We start from the raw sequence: 16,588 nt of genomic DNA, 5'->3' as shown, positions 1-16,588 counted from the left end.
CCTGAGCCAAAGGCAGTTGCTTAACCAACTAAGACACCCAGGTGCCCCCATTCTTTTTTTTTTTTTTAATTTAAATTGAATTAACATATGATGTATTACTAGTTTCAGAGGTAGAGTTCAGTGATTCATTAGTCATATATAATACTCAGTGCTCATTACATCATGTGTCCTCCTTAATGTCCATCACCCAGTTACCCCATCCCCCCCACCCCCAAGCAATCCTCAGTTTGTTTCCTGTGATAAAGAGTCTCATGGTTTGTTTCCCTCCCTGATTTGGTCTTGTTTTATTTTTTCCTTTCTTCCCCTATGATCCTGTTTTGTTTCTTAAATTCCACATATGAGTGAGATCATACAATTGTCTTTCTCTGAGTGACTTATTTTGGTTAGCATAATACACTCTAGTTCCCCATCCACGTCATTGCAAATGCAAGATTTCTTTTTTTTTCTTTTTGATGGCTGAGTAGTATTCCATTGTGTATGTATATATATATATATATGTATACATACACTACATCTTCTTTATCCATCCATCTATTGATGGACGTCTGGGCTCTTTCCATACTTTGTCTGTTGTGGACTTTGCTGCTATAAACATTGGGGTGCAGGTGCCCCTTCGGATCGCTACATTTGTATCTTTGAAGTAAATACCCAGTAGTGCAATTGCTGGGTCATAGGGTAGCTCTATTTTTAACTTCTTGTGGAACCTCCATACTGTTTTCCAGAGTGGCTGCACCAGCTTGCATTCCCACCAACAGTGTAGGAGGGTTCCCCTTTCTCCGCATCCCCGCCAACATCTGTCGTTTCCTGACTTGTTAATTTTAGCCATTCTGACTGGTGTGAGGTGGTATCTCACTGAGGTTTTGATTTGGATTTCCCTGGTGCCGAGTGATGTTGAGCACTTTTTCATGTGTCTGTTGGCCATTTGGATGTCGTCTTTGCAGAAATGTCTGTTCATGTCTTCTGCCCATTTCTTGACTGGATTATTTGTTCTTTGGGTGTTGAGTTTGCCAAGTTCTTTACAGATTGTGGATACTAGCCCTTTATCTGATATGTCATTTGCAGATATCTTGTCCCATCCTGTCGGTTGTCTTTTGGTTTTGTCGACTGTTTCCTTTGCTCTGCAAAAGCTTTTTGTCTTGACGAAGTCCTAATAGTTCATTTTTGTGTTTGTTTCCCTTGCCTTTGGAGACCTGTCTAGCAAGAAGTTGCTGTGGTCGAGGTCGAAGAGGTTGCTGCCTGTGTTCTCTAGGATTTTGATGGATTCCTGTCTCACATTTAGGTCTTTTATCCATTTTGAGTCTACTTTTGTGTGTGGTGTAGGGAGGTGGTCCAGTTTCATTCTTCTGCGTGTGGCTGTCCAATTGTCTCAACACCATTTGTTGAAGAGACCGCCTTTTTTCCATTGGACATTCTTTCCTGCTTTGTCGAAGATTAGTTTACCATAGATTTGAGGGTCCATTTCTGGGTTCTCTCTTCTGTTCCATTGATCTATGTGTCTGTTTTTGTGCCAGTACCGTACTGTCTTGATGCTTATAGCTTTGTAGTAGAGATTGAAGTCCGAAATTATGATGCCACCAGCTTTGCTTTTCTTATTCACATTCCTCTGGCTATTCGGGGTCTTTTCTGGTTCCATACATAATTTTAGGATTGTTTGTTCCATTTCTTTGAAAAAAGTTGATGGTATTTTGATAGGGATTGCATTAAATGTGTAGATTGTTCTAGGTAGAATAGACATTTTCACAGTATTTATTCTTCCAATCCATGAGCATGGAACATTTTTCCATTTGTGTCTTCCTCAGTTTCTTTCATGAGTATTCTATAGTTTTCTGAGTACAGGTTCTTTGGCTCTTTGGTTAGATTTATTCCTAGGTATCTTATGGTTTTCGGTGCAATTGTAAATGGGATCGACTCCTTAATTTCTCTTTCTTCTGTCTTGTTGTATAGAAAGGCTACTGATTTCTGCACATTGATTTTCTATCCTGCCACTTTACTGAATTCCTGTATGGGTTCTCACAGTTTTAGGGTGGAATGTTTTGGGTTTTCCACATAAAGTATCATATCATCTGCAAATAATGAGAGTTTTACTTCTTTGCTGATTCAGATGCCTTTTGTTCCTTTTTGTTGTCTGATTGCTGAGGCTAGGACTTCTCGTACTGTGTTGAACAATGGTTGTGATAGTGGACATCCTGCCATGTTTCTGACCATTGCCTTGGTTTACCGGTTTTAATCTTTTGTGATTATCTTGTGATTTTTAAGATATTTATATACATTTTTAATAATTTCTTTTAATTTTTCTTTTAATTATTTCCTAGGTTTCTTAGAGATTAAATGGGCCAGAAAAGCTTTTTAATGTGTAGGGAGGAGGACTTGCTTCTAGTTACCAAAACATGATAGACATTTTAATCAACAGAATGAGTAATTGATTCATCCAGAAACATCCTGTAACACCTCTAAGAAATTAGTAAGTGCCAAATAAATTTTTTGAAAAAGCAAAGATTATTCATTAATAAGTGCTGTTGGGAACCTTTGGTTAACAATTTGGAAAAGAGTCAGGTTTGGACTATACCTACACAACGAAAGTAGTTGTGGAATGACTAAGGGGGTAAATCTTCATTCTGCTTTTATAATGGAAAGATTTATTTTAAGGTGTTAATAAGATCTGGATAGATACTATGATTATGGTAGTTACAGGAGATCATCAGGGTCTATTTTTGGACTCATTTAAAATGTATCATTTTGAATTTCCTGACACTTTTTTGGTATCTTTTTTTTTTTTAAGATTTTATTTATTTATTCATGAAAGAGAGAGAGAGAGGCAGAGTGAGAAGCAGGCTCCCAAGGAGCAGGGAGCCCGATGCGGGACTCGATCCCAGGACCCTGGGATCATGACCTGAGCCGAAGGCAGACGCTTAACCATCTGAGCCACCCAGGCGCCCTTTTTTTTTTTTTTTTTTATTTTAAGATTTTGGTATCTTTTGTTTATAAAATATGCTGGAATAGGGTCACCTGGGTGGTTTAGTTGGTTATACCTCAGACTCTGTGATGTTGGGTCAGGTTATGATCTCATGGGAGGTGAGATTGGCTCCGTGCTCAGCAGGAAGTCCTCCTGAGATTCTCTCCCTCTCCTTCTGCCCCTCCCCCCACTTGCACGCATGTACCTGCTCTTTCTCTCAAATAAATGTTAAAAAAAAAATGCTAAAGTAGAGCAGTGCTTAAAGCTGGCAAAAGATTAATGAACATTTTGATGTTTGTCCTTTGGATGACCAGGCAACCCCTTTAGGGATTGTTTAGATATTTGAAGACTAGAATTTTGCATATTTTTCACCCCATGACCCTCATCGGGGCGGTGAATATTTCTACTAACTTAAAATAGCTTCTTGTTGCATATATTAAATTTCCTGAAGGGATATTTTATCTTTGAAATGCAAGCTAATTTTGTCCTCTTTGTATATATATGTGTGTGTGCTTGCATGTGTGTATAAAATAGAGCTAGGAAAAAAATACATTGTTTTTAAAAAAGTTTATTTAGGTAATCTCTACACCCACTGTGAGGCTTGAACTCAACAACCCTGAGATCAAGAGTCGTTTGCTCTTCTGACTGAACTAGCCAGCTGCCCTGGAAAAAAGTTTTCTTAAAACGACGTTGATGCTTAAACATCCAGTCACTGTTTTGGTTTGGCATTTCCCTTGAACATATTTCTTAGTTTGAGAGCCATGACTCTTTAGTAGCTGCTACCTAATTTAGATTGTTTGTTGTGTTTTATTTATTTGACATCAAAGAAAATTACTGTATGTAATTTTTGAATAGGTAGTACATGTATATATATAAAAAATTCAAAAAGCACATATAGTGAAAAGCAATTGTGTGAATCACCCTAATTCTGCCTACCTACTGTTCCTCAGGAGTAGCCAGTTTCCATTTTCTTGTGTTTTCTCTCAGGGGTAGTTAGTAAGTGTGCAACTACTTACATATTTATTCCTAAAAACACACATAGACATAAATGGCAGCATGCTGTGCATAACGTTCTACACTTCACTCTTTTCACCTAAACATCTATTGAGATGATAGCAAATACTTGTTTAGCTTTTAATGTGTCAGACACTGTTGTAAGCACTTGTCATGTCATGTGTTAAGTGCTGGCAGCGACCCATGAAGTAGATGTAAATATTGTTCTATCCACTTTATCTGGATGAGGAAAATTAGCACAGAGAAGTGGAATAAAGGAACAAAAATTCAGTTTCAGGCAATCTGGCCTTTCTGTGCTCCTTACTACAGCTGTGCTTTATATCTTTATACATTTGGTTGACCATACGAAATTGCAGTTTTTGTGGATCAGAATTGGTTGAATATAAGCGAGTTCATATGGTTCAATCTAATAAATAGAGTTGCCTCATTTTTTTAAACAGCTCTGTAGAATTCCACATGTAGATGGCCATGTGCCTTTTTTTTTTTTTTTTTTTTTTTTTTAAGTCAGGTCTCTGCCCAATGTGGGGCTTGAACTCATGACCCCAAGACCAGGAGAAGCATGCTCTTACGGACTGACCAGCCAAGCGCCCCATGATTTTTAAATGAGCTACCATTGGTTTATACTCAGGTGGTTCCCAATTTTGATTTTACAAACAGTTCTGCAGTTTAAGATCTTTCTGCTTTTGTGATTTTTCACATTTGTTAAAAGAGAATTCTGTCAAAGGGTGTAGACATTTAAATATACTTTGAGAAATTGTCTTCCAGAGGTGATAGAAATTTGCACTTTCAACTGCATTGTGTGAGGGTATAGGAAAGCATATGCAAGTTTCCCTGCACCCTATTGATCGGTACATTTGAGTTTTATACATGTTCAGTAATGTATTCAACTGCATGGGATCCTGGCATACATAATGCATTTAGCCCTGAGCTCTGTTTTTCCAGTGTTAGAATATATGAATCTAGATTTTGGGACTTCATACTCTTACTTATGAACCTGAGATCATGACCTGAGCTGAAATCAAGAATTGGACGCTTAACCAACTGAGCCACCCAGTTGCCCCTCCATCCAACTCTTTTTTTTTTTTTTTTAATATTTTATTTATTTATTTCACAGAAAGAGACACAGCGAGAGAGAGAGCACAAGCAGGGGGAGTGGGAAAGGGAGAAGCAGGCCTCCTGTTGAGCAGAGAGCCCGACACGGGGCTCGATCCCAAGGACCCTGGGATCATGACCTGAGCCGAAGGCAGACGCTTAACGACTGAGCCACCCAGGCGCCCCCCTCCATCCAACTCTTAAGCCTCACTTCTTGCCCCTCTGCCAGAAGGGCTGTTAGCTACAGCCATGCAGAAGTTGCATTTTCTTCATTATACCACAGCTCTTCATTTTTGCACAAATGTCTGTTAGGTTCTAAGGATACAGAAAGTATTCAAGTAAGCATATATTCCAACATTCTCTGAGTTTAAAATGCTATTGAAGATTTCTCCTTCAAATAGCCAGGATTTTTATATTTATTTATTTTTTTAAAGATTATTTATTTATTTGAGAGAGAGACAGAGATAGCAACAGAGATCAAGAGCGAGTAGGGAGGAGAGGGAGAAGCAGGCTCCCCGCTGAGCGGGGAGCCCAACGTGTGGCTTTATCCCAGGACCCTGGGATCATGATCTGAGCCGAAGGCAGATGCTTAACTGACTGAGCCACCCAGGCACCCCTGGATTTTTACATTTTATGGATCATTTTCAGGATTTTAAAAATTGCTTCTTTCTTTACCTTTTCCTAAGACCTCTGTATTTCGGTTTATCCACAAATGTCAACTAAACATTTTTCACCTCCAGACTTCCTATGTTCTTGTGTCTTCCTCTTCATGTTTGAAGGTTTCCCACTCCTATTGTACTGTATTTGACTCTATGCAGATTGGCTGTGGGTGCAGGTTCAGGCTTATGACTGAGAGATTGGGGTTTTTATTTTTTTCAAGCATTCCTTTCTCCTCCCCATTAAGGTGGTTGATTCTTATTTGGCCCTTTCTTATTTATGATTCTTGTCATTCTGTTAAATACTACTTGGAGTTGCTAATTCACATTAGTGATCATACTGAGGCAAAAATGATTCTTTTCCTCCTTATCATGCTACGCTTCATTCATACTTTTTGTGACCATCTCTTGTTTCCACCTTTCACTAGTTAAAGAATCCTTTCAAACTGGATTTCTTTTACCAAGTTTTCTCTATTACAACACATATTTACCCCATTTGCTTTTGGATACATACAGTGTTTAGAGGATTATTTAATATTTCCTCACAGAACCTAGTATAATATAACGCATTGGTGGTCAGTGTTGATCAGAAATGTTAATTTGAGATTTACAGGTAAAATCAGGTTTTGGATCATCTTAGGATGTGGTGTAGTTATGGTTTCCCATTGCTTGTAGTAATGAGATGCATTTTATAGTTGAAACGGGAGATGGGAAAGAGCACCATACAGTTTTATCTGTTTCATCCACTTTTTTTTCCTTTTTTCTTTTCTTTCTTCTTTTTTATTTTGGCAGAGAAACTTTTCCATGTCTGTAAATAGTGCCGCTGTCCTGCGATTGACAGGACGAGGAGGAGGAGGAACAGTGGTGGGGGCTCCTAGAGGTCGAAGTTCTTCAAGAGGGCGAGGTGAGCTTTCGTGCGGAAAACGTAATAATGGAGGGAGAGAGAAGTCACTTTAAACATATTTTAATACTTGATTTTTAAAAAACTGCTCTTTGACATTAACTGTATACTAAGTGTCCTGAACATTTGTTTGCTGAACCATCTCTCAGTGTATCTGCTCCATACCCGCTGATTTGGAGCTGAGGAGGGAATTCTTGAGTGTGAGGATTCTGGATGGCCTAGTTAACTTTGGCAAAACCTCATCCATATTCCTCATGCCCAGGGAACCTTGCACTTTGCCATAGCTCCTAGAAGTGCCTTGGCTGCTGGCGCAGCACTGAAGTCCCCTCAGGCTTCCATGACACTGGGTTTCTGTATAAGGCGGTGTGCCAGTTCCAGCAACGGGCTTTAGTAAAAGCTGTCTCATCAGTACTAGGGCTATTTTAGAGGTAGATCAAATATTAATAAGCAGTCACTTATTTAACCTATATTTTATAGATTTGTGTCTCCGAAGAATAATTATTTTTTGATACTGTTTTTTTTTTTTTTTGCTGTCTGCTGTTTTATGTTCATTGATTTTCTGCACCATAAGGATGTTTGTAATATAAATATTTAGCATTTACCTCTTAAGGTGGTTAAATCATAGTAGTAGCCTAAACATATCCTGTAAGTTTTTGAAGAGGTGCTTTAGAAGTGGAAGAATTAGGTCTCTACAAAGCTAGGTGCCATTGTTCCACATACTGCACCACCTAGCTTGGCATGATCAAGAGTGTGGAATATCTAAATTATTTTTTCTTAAAGTTATGCCTTATGAATAGAGTAATTTACACCTAGTCTTTACAGAGACTGTATTAGATTATGCATTTCTGTGAAGAGGTTGCTTTCAGTCATCCGTTCAGAATGTGGGAATGCAGGTGTGGTAATTAATGAAGAGGCTAACTAAAGTTCTCCACTTGTAGGCTAGCTACTGTTACCAAGGTATACATGGTTTTTCCTTCTGAATTTGTCAGTCTCTAGAACAGCAGTTACTTCTGCAACAGAATACTGGGTGGTAAGATTTAGGCGTGTATGCCCTTCAGAAGCTCCCCAGGCTGTGCAGATTCCCCCATGTAATTAGGTTCCATTGGTCCAGAATTCATCTGATCTTTGCATCTTGGTGGTGCAGTGGTGTTTTGGAGATGGCTCTGGCCTCCTACTTGGGTGTTTCCTGTGTCTTTCTACGGTAGGCTGGCAGCAGGGAGAGGTTACACTCAGGCAGCTTTGCCTCTTACGCTCTTTAGGGTAAGTCCTACAGAGATTATTACTCAAGAAGTGTGGCCCACAAGCCAGCTGTTTTATTTTTTATTTTTTTAAAGATTTTATTTATTTTTAATAATTTTTTATTATGTTACTCACCATACATTACATTTTTTAAAGATTTTATTTATTTGACAGAGAGAGAGACACAGTGAGAGAGGGAACACAAGCAGGGGGGAGTGGGAGAGGGAGCAGCCGGCTTCCCAGCGAGCAGGGAGCCCAATGCGGGTCTCGATCCCAGGACCCTGGGATCATGACCTGAGCCGAAGGCAGATGCTTAACGACTGAGCCACCCAGGCCCCCCAAACCAGCCGTTTTATGTGCCTCAAGTCATCACCAACTTTGTGTGCTGCAAATGCTAACCAGTCTCTCCAAACAGTCTTTTTTTTTTTTTTATAAAGATTTATTTATTTATTTGAGAGAGTACATGAGATGGGGGAGGGTTAGAGGGAGAAGCAGGCTCCCCGCTGAGCAGGAAGCCCGACGCAGGACTTGATCCCGGGACTCCAGGATCATGACCTGAGCCGAAGGCAGTCGCTCAACCAACTGAGCCACCCAGGCGCCCCTCTCCAAACAGTCTTTAAAAAAATTCTGTATCGAGAAACAAAGATTGATAAATTTCTCCCTGCTTTGTGATTTCTTTGAAGTAGAGGGCTATCACGTATTATCCTACATTCAGAATTTAAACAGGGCATGTGCAAAAGATAGATACTGTGAGAAAAGTGGTGACTTAATTAAAATTGATGTGAACAAATGGCATGAAACTAGGCAAATGAATGAACTGACTTTGGGAAAAACAGTTCTAACACCATTGTCCGAACTCTGATTTCTTTTCTAATGATTTCATAAGACCATTAATCTGGTTTTGTTTTTTTCACTTAGCACTTAATTTTAACTTGTTGGTTAAGTAATGATTATTGCTTTGTTTTTCATGGGCAGGGCTAACATTACATGATTATTTTGGCTCTTTATTTTAACTTGAGGAAACTTTGATGTGATAATTGACTGACTTCTAGACTTCTAAATATCATGAACTAGTAAAATTGAAACAAATGGGTGGGGAAACAGCGGTTCCCTTGTTGACAACGCCCCAACAAAGTTGTCATCTCTCTATTTTATCTGGTTAAGATGTTTAATAATATAGCAGATCTACACAGTTGTTAGCCACTTGTCTTCATCATCATTAAAACAAAGTGGGGTGTGTGTGTGTGTGTGTGTGTGTGTGTGTGTGTGTGTGTGTGTGTGTATTTTTTTTAAAGGAAGTATATTTTATTCTCCCAAAGTAATCTGGTGAAATCTCAGGCAGTAGGGCAGTTCTTTAAATACTTAGCTGTATGAAAGATTCATCATGTTATGTATACTTGCTTTTTCTTATATGAGAACTATATTTATAGATGATTATGGTCCCTGTACTTTGAAGATTGTTCCTTATGTTTTACAAACTGGAGAGCTCTGGAATCTGATTCTTTTTATGTGCCCATTCATAAAGCTTTAGTCTGATAAGGAGGACCAGTACTGATGCTAGATAAAACTGGCAGAAAATATTTTGTCTGTGGTTTGCTTGTTTTTCTGGCAACCTGAAGGCTACTTTTCATATTCAGATTTCAAAAATAAAACTCGTTTTCAAGATGTCATGTACTTAATGGTTTACCTGAGAAAATTGTTCTCTTTAGAAGAGGGGACTTTCACCCTAAAAATCATCATTGTGGGAGATCACCACACTGTTATGTTTGTGTTATACTGTTTTAGGATTTTAGATAAAATGTATACATTTCCTAAGGAGAGAGGTACTGAAACTGGGATTCGACTTTAAGTTGATGTAAAGTTAGATTGACAAAACTGGAAGGTAACTTTAAGATTATTATAGTCAAGCCTAGTCTTCACTTCCATTTTATAGATGAAGAAATGGATTATCTGGATTAGTTAAAAGGGTGCCCATTGTTCCTAAGATTACCCACATATAATTGTGTGCATTTCATATAAGGTTGTATAAAGTACAACTATATTCTGAGTCAGGTTGATAAATTTTAAGCAAAAAGTAAAAATCCTACTGGATATTTGCCACAATTATTTAACTCAGTTTTTAGCTTTAGAATGCATTCATGCTTTTGTTTGAGATTCATCTTCATTTTTCTTTGGGTGGTTTTACACTGTTAAAGAAGTTGAGCTACGGATGATGGCTAAGATTTCATCGAAGTACAGCCCTGGACTCCCCACCCTTTCCCGGTTTTCTGACCTGTGTGTTGAATACAAATGGTGCACGTTAGTCGAGAAAACCTCACATAGCACAGAAAGTATAAAGCTAAAAGTTCATATTGCTTTCTGCCCCCGGACTAGCAGTTGGATTTCCAGACTCTAACTGTGCAGTTCTATCATTTATACAGGTGGAGTTATTTTTATAAGTATTGTTATTTAGCATGCTTTTGTCATTCAGTAGGATAATGTAGATTTCTTTTAATGTCAGTGTTTTGTCTTCTGTGGCTTCATAGTGTTCTCCCAAATTGTTTTATCAGAATTAATTAATTGATTGATTGATTAGGTCGTTTCTCGTGTTTTAGATTGCAACGAACTCCATATAAATGTATTTGCATATTCATGTATTTCTGTTAGGATGAATTGTAGTTAGAATCGTTGAGTCAAATTTTGATAGATCTAACCACATTGTCTTCGGTAAAGGCCAGTTTATACTTGAACACCTAGAGCCTCTCAATCCCTGCGTTTGACACATTCTCACCAGCCCCTCTGGTTCATATTCAGTCCTGATACTTTTCTTACTTGAAGACTTGAGCAAAGTGGAAAGAGTGCCTTTGTTGCTGTGGAATATCCTTTAAGGAGTTAGTTCACAAAGTTAATAGACCCTATTAAATTATATTTTCTTTGGAGTTAGATAAATTATTTTAACATTTATGCTTGGCTTTTATACTTTATGTGCTCTCTTCCCAAGCTCTCCAAATCTCTCATTTTTGTTGAAAATAATCCAATAAAAGGTCCAATTTGTAGTAATAGTTTATTGATCTTCTTAGAATTTTACTGTTGAACCTTTATATTAAAGAACTGAATGTTGATACTATTTTTTGTTCAGGATTGGGACTGGGACTCTTACATCTGTTTCTAACGTGTTTCTTTCAACCTCCTGTGGTCTAGCCTCTTCAGTGCCATTATTGGTTTCTCAGGTAAAGATCCATCAGGCCTTGCTAAATGTTTAAATGTAGACCTCTTTGTGTAGCGACAGAACTTCAAAGATTAATCTTTGGTGTTGAATTTGTGCCACAGTTGACATCTGAGTATCATTTTTTCTGTTTTCTTATTTTCAGGCAGAGGCAGAGGTGAATGTGGTTTCTACCAAAGAAGCTTTGATGAAGTAGAGGGTGTGTTTGGTCGAGGAGGTGGCAGGGAAATGCATAGGTCACAGAGCTGGGAGGAAAGGTAACTAAAAGATCCAGATCTTGTTTTAAAGGTTTCTTGGTGTAAAAAACATGTTTTTCTGCTTTCTATAGAGGAGATACTTCTGCACTAGTTATACAATTTCATTTAAAAAAATGCTGCTAGTTGAGTATCAAGCTTTAAGAAATTTTTAAATGATCCTTATTTAAAGGAAGAAGCATTCTAGATAAATAGGTTCAAATATTAGTGCCAGCATGGATATTTCATAGTTAATCAGATTTGCTGTTTGATTAGCATTCAGTGGGAGGCATTGACAATTGACATTTTATTGTTTGTTGCTATTAGAGCATCTTCTCTGTTCTTTGTGACTTTATCTGACGTCTATTGATGAGGGAGGGCAGTTGCACAAATTTGTGTTGTACGAAGATGGCCACTGTGATGATGTTTATAATGTACTTAGAAACAAGCCAAAACAGCTTAATATCAGTGTGGTTTCTTATAGAATGGTATATCCACACAATAGAATATTATATAACCACTAGAGTTAGGATGATTTTGAAAATATTTAATGATGTGGAAAAATGCATTTTAAAAGCAGTATATAAAACTACGTATAGGGTGTATCTAAAATAAATCATGTATCTAATTAAAAAATCTGTAATATATAAAACAAAAAGAACAATTCTGGGTTAATAGAAGCTAGCTTTTGGTAAGTGAGATAGTGGAAATTTCTGTTTTCATCTTTGTGCTTTTCTGTATTTTCCAAATGTTAGGCAGTAAACATGCATTTGTTTTATAATTTGAAAAAGAAAGTAATGCTATTAGACAAAGGGCAGTGGGTGTCACAGATGGGAAATCTGTTACTCTCAAGTCTTGTTTGAAAACTTATTTTATCTTTTCTAGAGGTGACAGACGTTTTGAAAAACCAGGACGAAAAGATGTAGGTAAGGCTTGCTTACTGTTTTGAAGTATTTTTATCTGGATTTCCATGATAATAGTTCGTAACAAGGCTCAAGGATGCATTTCTTAGAAGTTGACTCAGTTACCTGCACCTTCTCCAGTAGATGGGGTCGTAACATTACTTGCATTTATAATTCCATGGTTATTTGAGGGCTCTTTTGTATAAAACCAGGGGTGATGAACATAACCATTAGGATTTCCTTTGTTTAACTTTTAGGTTTGTTCTTTGCAAGGCATATGTTCTTTATTAAGGCTATCTTGTGAACTGAATTTTCAGTCTGTTCACTCCCTGTTCCCAATGTAGATACATCTCACAGGGGGAGAAGAAATAGGGAAAATGCTAATAATGTTTGTTTTCATATCAGAGAGCATTGGATGTTCTTACTTTAGTTTTTTTTCCCTTTTTAAGATTTTATTTGTCAGAGAGCGAGAGAAAGAGAGAGAGAGTAAGCACAAGCAGGGGGAGCGGCAGGCAGAGGGAGAAGCAGCCTCCCTGCTGAGCAAGGAGCCCAATGTGGGACTCAATTCCAAGACCCTGGGATCATGACCTGAGCCGAAGGCGGAGGCTCAACTGACTAGCCACCTAGGCATCCCAGTTACTTTAGTTCTTTATTCATCTGTTTTTTTTGATGTATTATCTTTGTTTTTTGTTTTTTTTCCCCTTGTTTTGAGATGAGAGCAGTCAAATTATAGTTAAAGTAGCTACTGACTTAAAAGTTACGTCGTAAGAGAACAAGATTTCAGTGTTTGTGATGAATTAATCAGTTTATATTAAAGAATCTAAATGTTAAGATGGGCTTTCTGACTGATTAAAGGTACTACCTTCCAAACTGCCAGTAGGTATTAATGTATGAGAGGAAAAAGAAATGCTGATTCACAGTGATGTTGAAGTTATTAAAATCACCATGCAAGTTCCAAATTCCCAGAAGTACCAGAAAAGTTCTCTAGAGCATGATTACACCTGATAAGAGTAAACATTTCTCAGAAATATGTTAAGTATGTAAATAATCACTCACAGATTGATTTGCAGATTCTTTTTTTTTTTTTTTTTAAGATTTTATTATTAGAGAGAGAGAGAAAGCACATGAGAGGGGGGAGGGTCAGAGTGAGAAGCAGACTCCCTGCCGAGCAGGGAGCCCGATGCGGGACTTGATCCAGGGACTCCAGGATCATGACCTGAGCCGAAGCAGTCGCTTAACCAACTGAGCCACCCAGGCGCCCCGATTTGCAGATTCTTTTTAACACTAGTAGTTGTAACAGTCAACTTTGCATCACTGTTTTCATATCAGATTCATTTTAGCATATCAGTAATTGAAATTTCTCATTTATTAACATGGCATCGGGAATGATCAGTTGTATTTATAATAATGAAAAGTTGTTAAATGAGTGTAGCACAAAGAAATTTGGAAGACTGGGTAGATAACCTATTGTTAGTTGCGTGGCTTTACTTGTATGGTAGACTATTGGATAAATGCTATCTTGGGATATTTTTTAGGACTTCTCCCATCCTTGTCTGATTCAGTACTTTTTCCAGTGAATATGGAGAGATAATGAGGGGTAGTTTAGAGAGTATAGGGTTTCAAGTCAGAAGATAACCAGTAATCTAAGTTCTCAGATATTCAGTAGTCTTATAATAAATGGAGGTAAGAATGCCCTACAGAATTTTTAGGATTAAATAAGAGTATATGGACTCATTTATTTGTTCAACAGTTATTGAATTCCTATTCCTGTGATAAGCCTTGTGCAAGGTGCTATATAAATATTCCTTTTCTTTAGATGACAGTGTTGGTGTGTGATCAGATTTTCAAATCGTTCAGTATGTAGAGGGATAGCTGTAGAGTGGAACAACTGGGACTTGAGAGAAGAATTAAGATGGAACAAGAGATCACATCTAATCAAATGGAGGTTTAACAGCAGAAAATGCCAAGGAAGTCTCTCATAAACTCTAGAATTGAAGATATGTAGTAATGGTGTCATAGCATCCTGCTGGGGAAAAGCACAGCCTCCTCAGCTAACTGCGGGCTCAATGTTAAACCAGCAGCAGGACGGTGCCGAGCGCAGCATTTACTAGAACTGAAGTGTCCTCATGAGGCAAGCGCTAGGGACACCCGCTGTCTTTTTATGTTGACACAGGACAGCTTAAGTATTGCGTGCAGTACTGGGGCCACACCTGGAAGGGATCCATATGTTGGATTAGGATGTTTGGGGCATTTGACCCCCTGTGATGGGGGATGCATGTAGGAAACGGGGCTGTTTACACAGCAGACAAGACTGTGGACAGGACAGGGTGGGGAGGAGGATTTTTAGGGTTACTCTCTGCAAATATTTACTTAACAATCATAAAAGAGGAATTAAACTTGATCTGTGTGAATCTAAAGGGCAGGTTTAAGGAGGCAGAAACTCAACACAATCTTAAAAAGGTCTGGTAGAGTTGTCTGAAAATGACTTGGGTTACCTGGGAAAGCAGTGTTTTCCCTGTTAAGACAATAGCTTGATTTGAACTGTTCAGCACATAGTCATACTTGGGTGGTTTGGATAGAATGTGAAGTTCCCTTTTCATCATTATTTTAACTATATTAATTCAGTCTGGGTAATTTCCCCACTCTCTATTAAAAAATAGGTTTTTTTCTTTGCCCTTATATGTATATCTTTGAAAAGATGAGTTCCATAAAGCTAAATGTATGTAAAGTGGTTAAGAATATAGAGTTTTTCCTACTAAAATATGAGGGCAGGTTTCACATATATATATTCAAATCATAGTGAATTTTACTGAATGTTTTTTGACAGGATGCTTACTTTAGGTTGTATTAACTGTGCTGATAATTCTGAGCCTTTCTTTTTATAGGTAATCCACTTTCGTTGAAAATATTATAGATTAAAGAAATCTCATAATTGTATCTTGCACTCTTCAAGAATGGCAGTACTAAGTAATTTGTTGGGACAGAGTGATATATTTGTCAGTTGTGAGATGTTCTGTGATACCAAATTAAGATAATTTGAGTATTAAAGGTCCCAGAATGACTTGTTGGTTTTAAAATTAGAGTTGGTTCATATCATATATTTGCTTCTTATATGGAGAGAAATGGGTGTGTTTACAGACATCTGGGCAGGGATCCTGCATATTTCCTGTGAACACAATAAGGGAGAGTGTGGAGGTGGAAAAGGCCTGTAACACTGGAATTATAATTGCTATTCAGTAAGAATTGGTTGCTGGAGAGGGGGAGATCAGGTCCAGTGATGATCTACAGTATGATTCTGTGAGGATGAAATTGGAAGATCATTAAGAAATAAAAATTGATCCATTTGATACCAGTAGGTTCAGCCCAATGTGATACCAATTAGTCCATTTTGGTGTGAAATACTTTAAAGTAGACATAGCAGCTTTTGTTTATAAGGCTGCTGCCAGGAGTAGGTATTATGGGCTTACACATATATAAAACTAGACCTTAGGATTTTTAGTAACTACTTGTCTAGTTTGTTGGGATTGTTATGCTATCTATATTGGTTTTCTAAAGCACTTCTAAAGTTAATTCCAGTGTGGTCTTCCTAGTCATGTATCCAAGATAGCATCACTGGACTCCCAGGTACCCCAGGTCAGTGAGCTATGCAGCCAGGAATTAGAGCCGCTGTTCCCACCTCCCAGGACTTTCCCCCTCTTTCAATTTGCACTTCCTTCTCCTGAAAGGATAATGATATCTTGGCAGAAAACTTAATCCTTAATGTAGAAGCTGTGATTCTCTGAAGTAAGTGGAAGAAGAATCATGAACAGTGCTTTCAGAAGCTTTCAACCACCTAGACAGAAGTTTTTGATTGCATTTCTTAGTTGTCTACTTGTGAAACATTTATTAAGTAGCATTAGTTTACCAACAGAGTTGTTTTGGGGTGTGTGTAGTTCTAGAAGTCACATCTAATTTCCAGATGCAGAGCTTATACATACATGGTGTACTTTGAGAGCTCTGCGACTTGAATGGAGAACATGCTGTGTGTCTGCAGGGAGACTCATCCCAGATCTTGCTCACTTGTGTTACTTTGAGCAGCTTCACTTAACTGGTGGAGTTGTGATCTGTGTAAATGATGTACAGCTCTTAGGAAAAAACATACCATGTAAATTTTTGATACTACTTTATTTTCACAAGTTAGGTGAATCTGGTTACTTTATTATAGAAATAAGAATTCTTGCTGTCTGTATGTATTATGACAGTCCTGGGTTGGAAAAAAAGTCTGTTGGTCTAGCATTTAAGAATGCCTAAAGTTTCCAATTAGCAAACGTTTAAAATAATTAAGTTTCTGTGTCCTTGATATTTTTTTGCTGTATTGCTCTTAGACCACTCCAGAGTTCTTCATTTTCTTTTC

At 37.8% G+C, this 16,588-nt stretch overlaps 1 protein-coding gene across 10 annotated transcripts in view; it reads left to right on the top strand.

Annotated features, from left to right (window-relative positions):
* Nucleotides 1-16,588, top strand: part of GIGYF2 (GRB10 interacting GYF protein 2) — a 138,357-nt gene that overhangs the window by 41,177 nt on the left and 80,592 nt on the right. For 9 of the 10 annotated variants that reach the window (XR_003211678.2, XM_025889420.2, XM_025889414.2 and 6 more), the window contains 3 exons: nucleotides 6,508-6,619; nucleotides 11,206-11,317; nucleotides 12,179-12,219. Coding sequence is in view for 9 of the 10 variants with exons in the window: in XM_025889420.2 (XP_025745205.1) it covers nucleotides 6,508-6,619; nucleotides 11,206-11,317; nucleotides 12,179-12,219 (265 nt within the window). In the remaining variant the exon portion in view is untranslated. The remainder of the gene's footprint in view (nucleotides 1-6,507; nucleotides 6,620-11,205; nucleotides 11,318-12,178; nucleotides 12,220-16,588) is intronic. The other variant, XM_073877127.1, reaches the window with a different exon arrangement.

The sequence above is a fragment of the Callorhinus ursinus genome, unplaced genomic scaffold (genome assembly GCF_003265705.2).
Source record: "Callorhinus ursinus isolate GAN/ISIS: 27379988/994484 unplaced genomic scaffold, GSC_fseal_2.0 scaffold2, whole genome shotgun sequence".
Classification (NCBI taxonomy): Eukaryota; Metazoa; Chordata; class Mammalia; order Carnivora; family Otariidae; genus Callorhinus; species Callorhinus ursinus.
The sequence above is the reverse complement of the archived record's forward strand: the minus strand, read 5'-3'. Positions and strand labels throughout refer to the sequence as shown.